Below are 12,594 nucleotides of genomic sequence, written 5' to 3' on the forward strand. Positions count from 1 at the left end.
TCTTTTTCGGGTAACCATTGTCTGGGCCAGCTTATGCGCATCGATAATCCCTTAGGAGTCAGGTGAACCTCCATTGCCAAAAAGGCTTTGGCAGTGTCTTGATTGGAACAAGAGGATGATGAGATTTTCAGTACTACATTACCATAGCCTTAACCGATGCGGTACAACCCAAAGTGGGGATTTTTAGGTATATAAACCTTGGGGTAGGTTCCGTTAGGAATCTAAAACTAATTAGGAACCGCCTAAAGCGCGACATGTGCCATATTCAATGAGCATGAACATGTTATTCATCATGAATGTCGTAACATATTCATTGTGAATGTGTGTCCATAAACATTCATCGTGAATGTGTCCATAACACGTTAGTATTCATCATGAATGTATGATTCATGATGAACAACAATTCCATCTTTAAACATCTCTGTCATCATGAATGTATGATTCATGATGAACAACAATTCCATCTTTAAACATCTCTGAAAAGTTTTCCACCAATCATCTTCCCAGTGCTCTTTCTTTTCCAAAAGCACGAATCATCTTGCAGTTACAGGATCCCACATATGACTTAGGAGTGGGACAAAAATGCATTTTTTTGTCCCACCAAAAATAAGTAGAATAACAACCAGTGAGATGAAACAAGATTGGTAAATTACTAAACTAGTCATATCAAATTAAAACCCTAAACCTTTCAGGTTCTTTCACCCGTCTAGTTCACTCTCGTCCATCCAGCCAGTCCCTTCCGGTGCAATCTCATCCACCAATCGTGATTATTTGTGAAGTAGTTCAACAGTTTGTGAAGTAATGCAAAATGTATGAATAAAGTTACTAAATTTTATTGACAATTTCCAAATGTATAATATTTACGTATAGAATCCTATCGTAATAAGTTAGCTCCTGCAATCAAGCTCCAATTGATTGCAGGATCGTATCAATCCGAATATACGGTTTCGCTGCACCTGACCCCATTGTGCCATTGATGATTTTAAACCATTGGCTAGCAGGGTCACACTTCTCATTGGTTAAGCATTTACAAGTATTTGTGACGATGGTGTTTTCAGAGTCTATATCCAGGCAAACACTTGTGCCATTGTTGATCTTGGATGAAAGGTGGAGTTTAGAGGCTGATATGGCTTCCCATTTTGAAGAAGTATCTGTGCATATTATGCCTAATTTTGCTTTCTTTCCCACTCCATCTGCTTGTAGGCAATAGTATGTACCTTTGATCGTTAGCGTCTTTCTTGGGGTGTAGTCCCAACCTTCTGCTTCGGAACATGGACCCAACGTCAACGGCTTGAATAACGATTGTCGTTGAACGCATAGCCCGGTTGATGGATGGAAGATGATTTTATGTGGGCGCGTATTTGATAATCCTGGTCCTGCATAGCATACAAAACACTAGATTAAGTGAAAATAATCTTACCTCAACCATTTATGCGTGAAGTAATGGTGTGTGCATGCAGGCAATAAGCACGGTTCTAAGTGACGTGAGGTGTGGCGTGACGGTTAGGTCAAGCCTCAAGCCTTAGGACCGACACCAAGGCCGTGATGTTTTTCAAGGCGTGACTTATGGCCGCAAATATGTATATCATATGTATAATTGTATATATATATATATACATGTATGTTTTCTACTATTACTCAGTGACTCAAAGATGATAAACAATTTATATTAGGTTATATACTTAATACTAAAAAGTAAGACAGTAGAATGTTAAATACAATAAAAGCAGATATAGTGTTGCAAAAACCGCATATTGGGCCATGGTGTGCCTTGGGCTTAACGTGGTGTCAGACACAAGCCTTGAGTTAAGGTGACTGTCGTGGTGAGCCTTTTAAAAACACTGGCAATAAGATAAAGTAATATAACAGATAATCAACAAATATAACATGTAGAATAACATAACAGTTCAAGAGCTCTAACGCCACAAGGCACAATAGCCCCAAGGATCATATCTTATGCCTTGACTTGAACCCGGTAGGATCTACTAGGCCTTTTTTTGGTTAAAGCACGGTTATAATCAGTCTCTGAAATGAGGTCTAAGGGGTTGTTTAGTTGGTTTCCCATTAATTTCTGTATGGATAAAGTTGTTTATGTATATTAGTTTGTATGTATAGATTGAGAAAGTTTTTATTTAGGAAGGTTTTTTCAAAAATAGAAGTAGCATGTTTTTTAATCTCAAGGGACGGGTTTGGAAAAAACTTAGCTTTTTGCAAAGATCTCCCCCTAGAATCTTATTGAACAAAGTCACTTTTTATATCATCAAACCACTACCAAACCCGAATAAACCGTGAGTCCCATTAAGTTCATTAAGTTGCTAACAAACAGACCCTAAAAGTATGACATATACAGACATTACCTCTACCCCAAAGGGTAAAATACACCGTTATCGTGACGCTCTCGACTTACCAATAAGATCTTGAAAACCTAAACAAGTGGTTAAGACATTCTTCACATCATACAGACACTTTCTGGAATAAGAAAACAAACAAGCACAGCCTGCAAAAAGATAAAAAGCTTAAAACAAAATTCCAACTTATTACCTTGAAAAGGAGATTGAAGTGGTGATATCTTCTCCAAGAAACTTGAATTCCTTGGTTTACACCAATCCCAATTCAGCACCCCATAAAACTCCTCCATTCCAACCACACCTTGCCTAAAATAGTAACTTCCAGCAAGTGTCCATAAAGCCCAATCAAGATCATATTCAGCTGCCCATGCCAAGAAACAATTCAAGAATCTGTTGTCATTCTCATTTGTACCCCTCTGATCCACACCCCATTCACTTACAAACAAAGGGTAACCTTGGTCCAATAAGAACCCCGATTTAGCCGTTATATTTTCGACCACCCGACCGCATACGTCGTTCGGGTTTCCTGTTTCCCAATCTTCACTGTTTGAAAACCCGTACCAGTGGATTTCGTAAACCAGTTTTTGGCTAAATGTTAAGGTTAACGGTTGGGTATGAAGGAACGATAGATCTTTATCGTAGCTTAGACCGGACACGATGACTAGAACGTTAGGGTTTGCTGCGTGAACCGCTTCCGCGCCTTTTTGCATGTACCTGGTTGAATTTATCATGTGGGAAATTAAACGGTTGATAGAAATTGTGAAGGTGTTTTGTCTGATGTGTACCTGTACCAAACGCTGACGTTTTGTCTAGGCCCACGTAACTCGTTCCTCAAGCTCATACCGACAACGTTGGTCGAGCCGTTGAACATGGTGGCTACTTTGGTGAGACCCTTGAGCCAAACGTCGGGATTGAAGTACGGATCGCCGAAGAATCCGTTGCCGTCGAAGTCGCTACAACACCATCCGGGAGTGCTTATTTGATTATCTAATATCATCATAATGTTGTTCCTGTCGAGGCTCGAAACTACTTCCTATAAAATGAAAACATCTTAGGCAATAGCGTATGAATTCGATTTCTAGAGCACAAAATAATTAACATAATATAAAATAAAATAAATTTTAATTTAATTATAAAAAGTATAATGTAATTAAAAAGGATGTACATATTGTTTTCTTTTTCTTGTTGCTACCAAAAGATTTAAAAAGAACCACTGGATTTGAACTTAGCAGCTTTTAATAGCTATTTGGTTGGTTTTCAATTAAGTTCTGTATAAATAAATTTATCTGTTTGGATTGATCTGTCTATATAGATTGAAAATGTGTTTGTTTGGGAGGATTTTTTCAAAGATAGAAGGAGAGTGTTTTTTATCTGGGATATGAGTCTCCTTAAACTCATTAAGCTACTAACGTACAAGTTTTTTATGTCTCATCCGGTAACATTATCGGAGCTTATCCACTTTTTTTAATTTATGGGACCACACGTCAGATTACAGTAGATGTACCGTTAGGTAGCGTTTGATATGCAGACTGGACTGGACAAGACAAGAGGGTAGGACTGGACAGGACATGATTGAACACAACAATTGTCTGTCTGATATTTGATACGACTAGGACCGAACATGACAAAACTAGACAATTTGCCCTTAAAAGTAATTTGATGATTTTATATATATCATATAATAATTATAATTAACACAAATAAAATAAATGATTAAATAATTTAACTTATAAACATTTTTACACCATTTTCGTATACATAAATACATACATGTATAATAGTACCAAATTTTTGAATGAAAATTTTGATTTAATTGATGATAGTTCGAAAATATCTGATTTGTACAAAGGATAAATTATGTTTTATTCAGTTTGGAAGATCTTTATCAATTGGCGAAGGAACGGTGAAGATTGTTGCAAAAACAATGGTTGTGGAGGTAGAGACATTGGTGATTGGTACACGATGGTAGTTATAGATGACATGAAAATGGTGTATTGTGTGGTAGTTGTCGACAGTGATGGAGGAGGTAGTAGTGGCCAATGTCGTGGAGCTAGTGGTGGTGGTGGTAGTAGATGGCAGCAGTAGTTATGGTGACCAACGATACTAATGGTGGTGGCAATGGGCGGTGGTGGTCGGTAGTTGACAGTGGTTGTGAAGGATGTGAAGATGGTAGATAGTGATGGTGGTGATCGACAATTATGGAGGAGGTAGTTGTAACTGATGTGGTGGAGGTAGTGGTGGTTGTGGTGGAAGTGGTAATGGCCGACGGTACTAGTGGTAGCGATAGTGGTTGACAATGGTGAAGGAGGTAGTTGTGGCAGATGTAGTGGAGGCAATGGTGGTGGTCATGGTGGTGGTCATGGTGGAGGTGAGGTGGTCCTCGGTGGTAGTGGTGGTGGGTGGACGGTGGTTGTGGAGGTGACGATGGATGGTGGTGGTCGGAGGTCGAAGGTGGTTGTGGAGGTTATTGTAGTGGAATAGGAGGTGGAGGTGACCGACGGTGGTGGCGGCAACCACGACTAACGGTGGTGACTACTAAAACAAATACCATATGAAGGTTACATATCAAACAAAGATAGATTAGTAATATTTTAGTTTCTGTCTTATTTTTATCCCATCTTATCCCACCTATTTTGGTGGAACAAAAATAAACTATTTTTGTCAAACGTTGTCCCACATTGTACTGGTTCTTGTCTCTATCCCATGTCGCGCCAAACATGGTACAAGTTCTTATCCTGTCTTATGTCGCGCAAAACGTGAGACAATGAATTTTATCCTGTTTTGTCATGTTCTGTTTCATGTACCAAATGCAGCCTTAGGGGCTCCTAAACTTTTTTTTAATGTGTGAGCATGATAAAATGGTAGCACGAGCACCCCCACTCCTTAAATATGATCATGGCTCTAACCCGGTGTTCAAAAGGACGCATCATAGTGTGATATGGTGCAAGACGCGTCTCCGCCATTACGGAAAGGTCTATAGTGTTTCTATAAGGTGTGGCTCACGTCATGGCATCTTGAGGCATGCCGGGGGCGCGTTTTTTGTAATACGTGATTTTTTTTATTCTTATCTTTTGTGTTTTCACACATTTAACTTTAGATTTTAAACTTTTATAATCTAACTAATCACACCACTTACAGTTTCATAAATTCATAAACGTTGGGGATTCATGGTTAAAATAAAGTTGTAAAATTACCTTTTAAGTTCTATTTTAAATATTTAATCAAAAACCTATTTTTATAATAATAACCTATAAGATTTTTCTTCTTCTAATATGAATGTATATTTTTTTAATATCATTATTTGATTAGATAAAATATAGAAAACATATATCTATATGTATAATTCTATATATGACATCTAAATTTGTCAACTTATGTCACGCCTTGAAAAACACCACGTCCTCACCATGACGTGTAAGGCTTGACCTCGTCGTCACATCACACCTCACGCCTTTTTAAACCCTGCTCTAATTAATCCGATACATACTTGTTGGTAAACTGATGTTTTAACTTCCAACCTTCTCGTAAATTGATCCAGCCTCAAAGAATTCTCATTGATTCATTAAGAATTAAAACATTTTCAAATCACTTAAAATTGGTTCATATCTTTTCTCATTGATCATAAAAGTTAAAATATTGAATTTTAATTAATAAATGCAAATGTTATTTTTTATACCAAAATATTGGATTTTAATAATAGATGATAAGATAAGATCAATGTCACCATACCAAAGGAATCATTATCAAGCAGTTCCATTTCTAGCTGAAAAAATTATATTAATTTCAATTTTTAAATACAATTAAATAATAAAAAAATGGTGAAGTTTAGGTCAATCACCTGGAAAGCCTGGAGAAGGGGAAGGTCGATAATGGAGGGATTGTTTGATTGAAATCCGGCAATTGATTCTATCAAACCTAGTTTTCGAAGCGACTGCCGGACTGTAACTGAAGCGAAGCTATCATTCGTGAACAAGAACAGTGGATATGTTAATCTCACACAATTGAATCCCATCGCTGAGATTTTGTTCGAGATCGCATCCACTGGTTGTTTGCTTAGACCTTCTGCAACCACCGCATCCAGGTGGCTCACCCAATTCACGCACGATAGCTTCACTCTTTCTCCTCCATTTCCGTTGTCGACGATCCATCGTGAGTTGGTGGACAGTGGAAGCGCCGTCGTCGGGTGGTGGTGGTGGATGACGGCCGCAAGGATGAAGAGGAGGAGAGACGATGAGAATTTTAAACCCATACTTTATATGTTGTCTTCCAACAATGGAGAGATGAGTGTATTTATAAAGAAATCACTTTTGGTTTACATTTCCTTTTGTGAAAAGTCAATTTTACCCTTGTATTTATCAAAATTGTCAACGTAAATTGCTTATTTATCGTAAGATCTAAGATCGGTTGTTAAAACAAATACGGTATTTTGTTTAATTTTTCTAAATTCTTTTGCGTTAATATTCATTTTAAAGTTATGTTTGTCAAACTAGTTGATAAACTCATTACATTTGATAAAAAAAAAGTTGATAAACTATATGTAAAATGTAAAATGGCTTAAAAGTACCTGTGTTTATCTAACCCAGCGACGAACGCAGAAATTTTTTCAAATGATGACATCATTTTGACTATAAGAAAAAAAAAATATAGGGAAAAAATTTCAAACGGTGGCACCGTTGGCTATAAGAAACAAATATACGAAATATTTTTCAAACAGTAGCACCATTTGACTAAAAAATGACACTAACAAGATTCGAACTTGGGTCTGGGTGGAATAAAAGTCTCACAAACCAACTATACCAAATAAAACTTATTCGCGTTGTAGTTTCAAAATACATATGAGGGTACACAACAAATTAATATTGTTGCACCTTTCACGAACCTAAATTTGTTTACCCTTTAATGGAGGAATAATAAGGTGATGTGTGTCCACATATGAACCGGTATGAGTCTATCCATGACTGCACTACACCACATATATTTTAAATTTTAAAATATATATATTTATACATATAATCATTTATCAAATAAAAAAAGTTAATAAATTATTGATTATTTATCAAAAAAAAATTATTTTTCTTTCTGAATTTTAGATTGCAAATTCCTTATATTAATTATATTCATTTGTCTTTTGTAAAATATCGTGGTCGAAATTAATTCTAATTTAAGTTTTAAGATACATTTGAATTAATTATCAAACTATTTAAATCATATTAAAATACATCAATTGAAAGAGGTGATGCTTGATTTGGTAAGGATCGATTAAGACTAAACGATTGAGAAACAAGGTTTTTGAGAATTTTGAAGAACAATAAGAGGCAAATAAGAGGTTAGTTTACCTCTTATCAAATAAGAGAACAAGACATAAATGCTTCTGAAAAATTTAAAAAAAAAACAGTATGAATAATTCTACTGCTTAATAAATCTGACATAAGAAGTTTATAAGAGTTTCTTTTATAAAAAACAAATAAAAAATAAAAGATAAATATATATTAAATAAAAGAATGATGTATCATAAATGAATTTTTGATTAAAAATTAAATATAAAACTAGGAATTTAGAAAGGGATGTATTTAAGGTGGTTTTGGAAAGCCTTGCAAGACAACCTACGTGCCCCTGTTTTGGCAACTATCATATCCATCACTCTTTGTTGCTTATAATTTGTGAACTTCTTGTTGTTTTAAGGCAAGAAATTGGACTTTTGGTCCACATTAATCATTTATTATGTGATTTTAATCAAATAAAGTTTTATATCATATTTTTATTTATTTTAAATTTATTTAATTCATATTTATTTTCTCTATCTACTTATATATTCATATGATTGATGGACATGAATGAGACGTGAAAATTTGAGATATGTGATTTTTATCCATTTTTAATGATAGAAATTACTTGTCCCAAATTCACATGTCTCATTTATGTCCTATCAATGAAAATAAAACAAATAAAATTTTCATTTATTTTTAATTTGTTTAATTCATGTTTATGTTTTCTCTCTACTTACGTGTATTTATATGATTGGTGATTTTTATCCTAAGAATGCCACCCGTGAAGCTACACCATATGGTGTTGGGTTTGTTGATCCCAATAATTATACGAAAACAAAAAGGTTTAATTTGTATTTTTTTTAACCTAAATAGGACCATGTTGAGAATTTGACCAACGATAATTATCCATTGTTATTTTAAAAAGAAATATACAGCTCTTTTACAGCATCTCTAACAGATTTTTTAAAATAAATGGATTTTGAGAAGTTTTACTCTAATGGAGTCCTTAAAATCTTCTCCAAAATAAAGAAAGTAGGAGATAGACGATGAAATTCTCCAAGTTTAGAGAACTCTCTAAAAATGATTATTTATTAAAGAGAAATTGTTTTTTGTTCTTTTTACTAATGAGAATCCTTTAAATTAAATGTACATAAGAGACTGTAAACTCCAAAATAGAGAAACTATTGGAAACAAACATAAATTTTCTTTAAAGATTTTGACTTTTAACTATCCTTTTGAAGAATCTTCGTCCAACGACGGTATTTGCGTCTCTCTCTTTATATTAAATGTTCGTTAAGTGTTTATATTAAGTTATTTATATGTTTATAAGGTTAAGGTTTGATGTTAAATTATATATAGTGTTTGTGTTAATGTAATAATGTTATTATAAGATAAATTGTTAATGATGCTAGTATATATATATATATATGTTTTAATGATTATAAACAAATGGAATGTTTAATTGATTAACAATTTTACTTCTTGTGCATATTTATGATATACTAAGAATCAAGTAAAAAACTCATATTTGGTCAAATAATCTATGGAGTCGTCATCTTGGAAAACATGCCACATTGCTGCGAGATCCGTGTCAAACGACAAAAGTTGGAGATTGCAATCGAAATGTGTGCTGCCAAATTAATGTTTAAGGATCAAATCCAAATCAAGACGGAGTTGTCATCCGGATTCTACGTGATATTGTGTGGTATATAACTATAAATCTCGAGTTGGATGAATTGGTTTAAAAATGTCTTTTAAAATTAAATCTCAAAAGTGTTTTATAAAACTAGTTTTCATAAAATTAATATAGAATTTATATTGAGAGATAGTTTAAAAAGAGGATATTCTCGATAAATTCAATAGTCTTCTTGGATGAGATTTTATAAAATAAACCAAATATCTTTTTTTTTTAATATGAACCTTGGAAACATGAGGGTGTTTAAAAATCTGATTTATAAATTCACGATGATGTTTAAAAATCTGATTTATAATGATTTGATTTCGCGCAAAAAATGAGAAAGAACATTTAATTCAAATAGTTGTCAAAGTTAATGCAGATGTTCACCTGACAGTACTTCAACGGTTGAAAATCAACTTTTTCTGAAAAGTGACAATGCATGAGTCCACTTAAAACCAAAATTTCAAAAATTGTTATTTAAAGCTAGGGGTTTTCTCCAACTTTCATACAAGTCTTTGGGATACTTTTAGTTGGGAAATTTTGATCTCTCTCTGTAATCTTCCTCAAGAACGTCTACATGTTTTCAAGTTTATGATTTGATTTTCTGAATCAAACTACATACATTTGAGAGATTATTACACCACCACTTGATCATTGAAAGTCTTATTATATACGTGGTGTGGGTTAAACAGTTCCTATTTCCTAATCTTTGGATTAGAGTTGTTCATATTTTATGAACTGTTTATAAATTGTGTTATATTTGAGAAGTTTTCTCCCTTTCATCATCTTTGTGTGAGGTTTGAGTTATATCTCCTACACGTATCACCCTTGAGTGGTTCGTCTTCTGTGACTCGTTTGAGTGTTCTTCCTTTTGCAATAAGGTTGAATGTTTCATAGCTTTGTTGTAAGATTATCGTGTGCGGTTTTATTCTACTATTTAAAGAACAACAATAGTGAAGTGACTCGAAAAGTGTCTCGGTGTGGATGTAGCCAAGTTGGGTGAACCACGGTAAATCTTGTGTAGCGCATTTCTTCCCCGATCTCTTTCTTTTATCACAATATTAATGTGTATGAGATTTGTACGTTTTGATCTACAATCTTGTGTTTGGGTCTTGATGCTTTTAATTTTTATGTTTATACAATCTTATATGCTTTATGATTGTTTGAACTGGTTAAAAATTAATAAAAAAACGTTAATTTTGTGATCCTTGCAACCTTCCCCCCAAGGTTGCACCAACAAATAAGGTGAGGGTTTTATATGCAATGAACTTAATATGTTAACTTGTTTTATTATCTCGATAAACAGAACGATTTACAAAAAGAAATATATCAACATCCAAACTCAACTGTGGTGGTATTTTGTAACCTAGCTCTACTCGGTATCAATCTGAAAGGAATAGAATTTCAGAGTATTACTTTAATCAAAGAGATAAAATAAGTTGAAAGCATTTGGATCAGAGGACCTTTGTCAACGTTAATCAAATAGATGAGAACAAGGTAAAAGATATTTAATCAACTAAAAACCGAATCCATGTGCAATAGCTGAAACGGAGAAGTTATTGAAGAGACTTGTTTAGATTTGAAGTTATCTTTTGTCTGTTTTCCCTTTTCACAGGCTGAGAAAAGAGATCTCTTTGTAAAGAAGTGCTCAGGAAGGCTACTGACAAGATCCAATCACCATGATTCTTGGATTTATCACTGGACACGTCTAGGGCCTATTAGAAATAAAGGCCCACAATTTTTAGTATATGGTAGTACTTTTAAAAAAAATCTCTTTATCCAAAAAAATGATTTACGTCTAATTGTAGACATTTAATTTGGGACGATGGATGGTAAACAAATATGTATTAACTATTTATATTGGAGAAGAAATACTATATAAATTAAATGGTTATTTGTTTTATGGTATTGTTTATTATTTTTCTAATTATTTTATCTGGTACCAAGGTACACAACTACTGGCTATTACTATCTCCATTTATTTGTCTACTTCATTTCTCTCGTACTTCAATAACTCAACAAACTACGACTTTAAATTGTTACTTTTAAACCTATGAGATATAAAACAAAAATAAGATCTCAAACTATAACCAACATAAACTTTTGATTTTGAGATTTAAGGGTCGTTTACCAAATGCTTACTCGGATAAGCGTTTACCAAGTCACATTATCTAACTGGATGAATATGGTAAGGACCAAAAATCTTACCCGTTAAGAGCGAGACAAGAACCAAGAGTCTTAGCCGGTAAGTGAGAACGACGACTCTTACCACGGTAAGCGATTATCGGATAAATTATTGCATGTGATGTCATTTTGGTGGACTAAAATCTTACTCGATAAGTAAATAATAATACTTAATTTTACTGGTAAGCACTTACTAGGTAAGTAATTGGTAAACGGTCCCTTAGTTTTCAAAAAAAAATTGGTCTTAACCTAAAAGTTAAAAACAATTATTAAAATTAATTTTAAAACTATTTTATTGATTGATTTCACGTATACAGATACTCGAAAAAATGGTTTTATATAAATAATTAGTATTTTAGAACTCAAATTATTTTTTGAAACAAAAACAATTTGTTGAAGATTTTTTTCGTACTTATCGAGGGCATTTTTATATATTTTTTATCTTGCTCAGGGCCTATAAAATGTCACTAACAGGTTTGTCTCCACAATATCACATCCACATCCACATCCACCATCTCGATGTCCTCCACCATAACCATCGGCTAGACAGCCACCATTGTCTATTCCTGTGACCACCATCACCAATGACTACCTACCATCGTCCATCACCACCTCTATCTCCTCCACAACCACCACTTCCACCTCCATATCCACCATTGTTGGCCACCACCACTATCCATCATCTCTACAACATCCACAACCGTCATTGCCTACTTGCTACGAACACTTCTAACTCCACCAATATCACCACCACCGTTGTTGACCCTCTGCCTCTGCCACATTCACCACCTCTCTTCCACTACTACTGATAAAATCATTAAACAACAGTTAAGGACAACTTGTCCAACGTAATCATGTTCACTATTAGCCTACCAAACACCAGATATATAATTTGTCATGAAATACTTGAGTTGTTTTCTTATCTTAACTGTTATTTAAATAATAATACACTATATTTATATAAAATAGTGATAGTTTTTAATATGATATATATATAGGGGCCTATTCAAAGGAGAACTGAGTTGTTTGTGGTAACTGTGAAAACCAATATTAACCACAAATCAATAGATAAATTAGGAAATTTATAAATTTGGTAATTTTAAATGAAAATCTTAAT

The 12,594-nt window shown here is 33.9% G+C and overlaps 1 protein-coding gene across 1 annotated transcript; it reads right to left on the minus strand.

Annotated features, from left to right (window-relative positions):
* Nucleotides 1–813: 813 nt before the first annotated feature.
* LOC112527181 lies at nucleotides 814–6,603 on the minus strand. Its single transcript, XM_025137643.1, has 4 exons — nucleotides 6,187–6,603; nucleotides 3,134–3,381; nucleotides 2,542–3,062; nucleotides 814–1,376 (listed from the first exon to the last, which is right to left on the minus strand). Exons 1-4 carry the CDS (start codon nucleotides 6,595–6,597, stop codon nucleotides 901–903), a joined length of 1,656 nt encoding a protein of 551 aa, XP_024993411.1. The 5' UTR covers nucleotides 6,598–6,603; the 3' UTR covers nucleotides 814–900.
* Nucleotides 6,604–12,594: the final 5,991 nt, after the last annotated feature.

Source organism: Cynara cardunculus (genome assembly GCF_001531365.2).
Source record: "Cynara cardunculus var. scolymus isolate 2C chromosome LG 15, CcrdV1, whole genome shotgun sequence".
Taxonomy (NCBI): Eukaryota; Viridiplantae; Streptophyta; class Magnoliopsida; order Asterales; family Asteraceae; genus Cynara; species Cynara cardunculus.

Bases quoted from the DNA above. Each gene is read 5' to 3' on its own strand.
- LOC112527181 (XM_025137643.1), bottom strand. From the start codon at position 6,597: ATGGGTTTAAAATTCTCATCGTCTCTCCTCCTCTTCATCCTTGCGGCC. The intron at 3,382-6,186 runs GTGATTGACCTA...TTCATTTTATAG, and splicing joins CCCTTCTCCAGGCTTTCCAG to GAAGTAGTTTCGAGCCTCGA. The intron at 3,063-3,133 runs GTACACATCAGA...AAATTCAACCAG, and splicing joins AACGTCAGCGTTTGGTACAG to GTACATGCAAAAAGGCGCGG.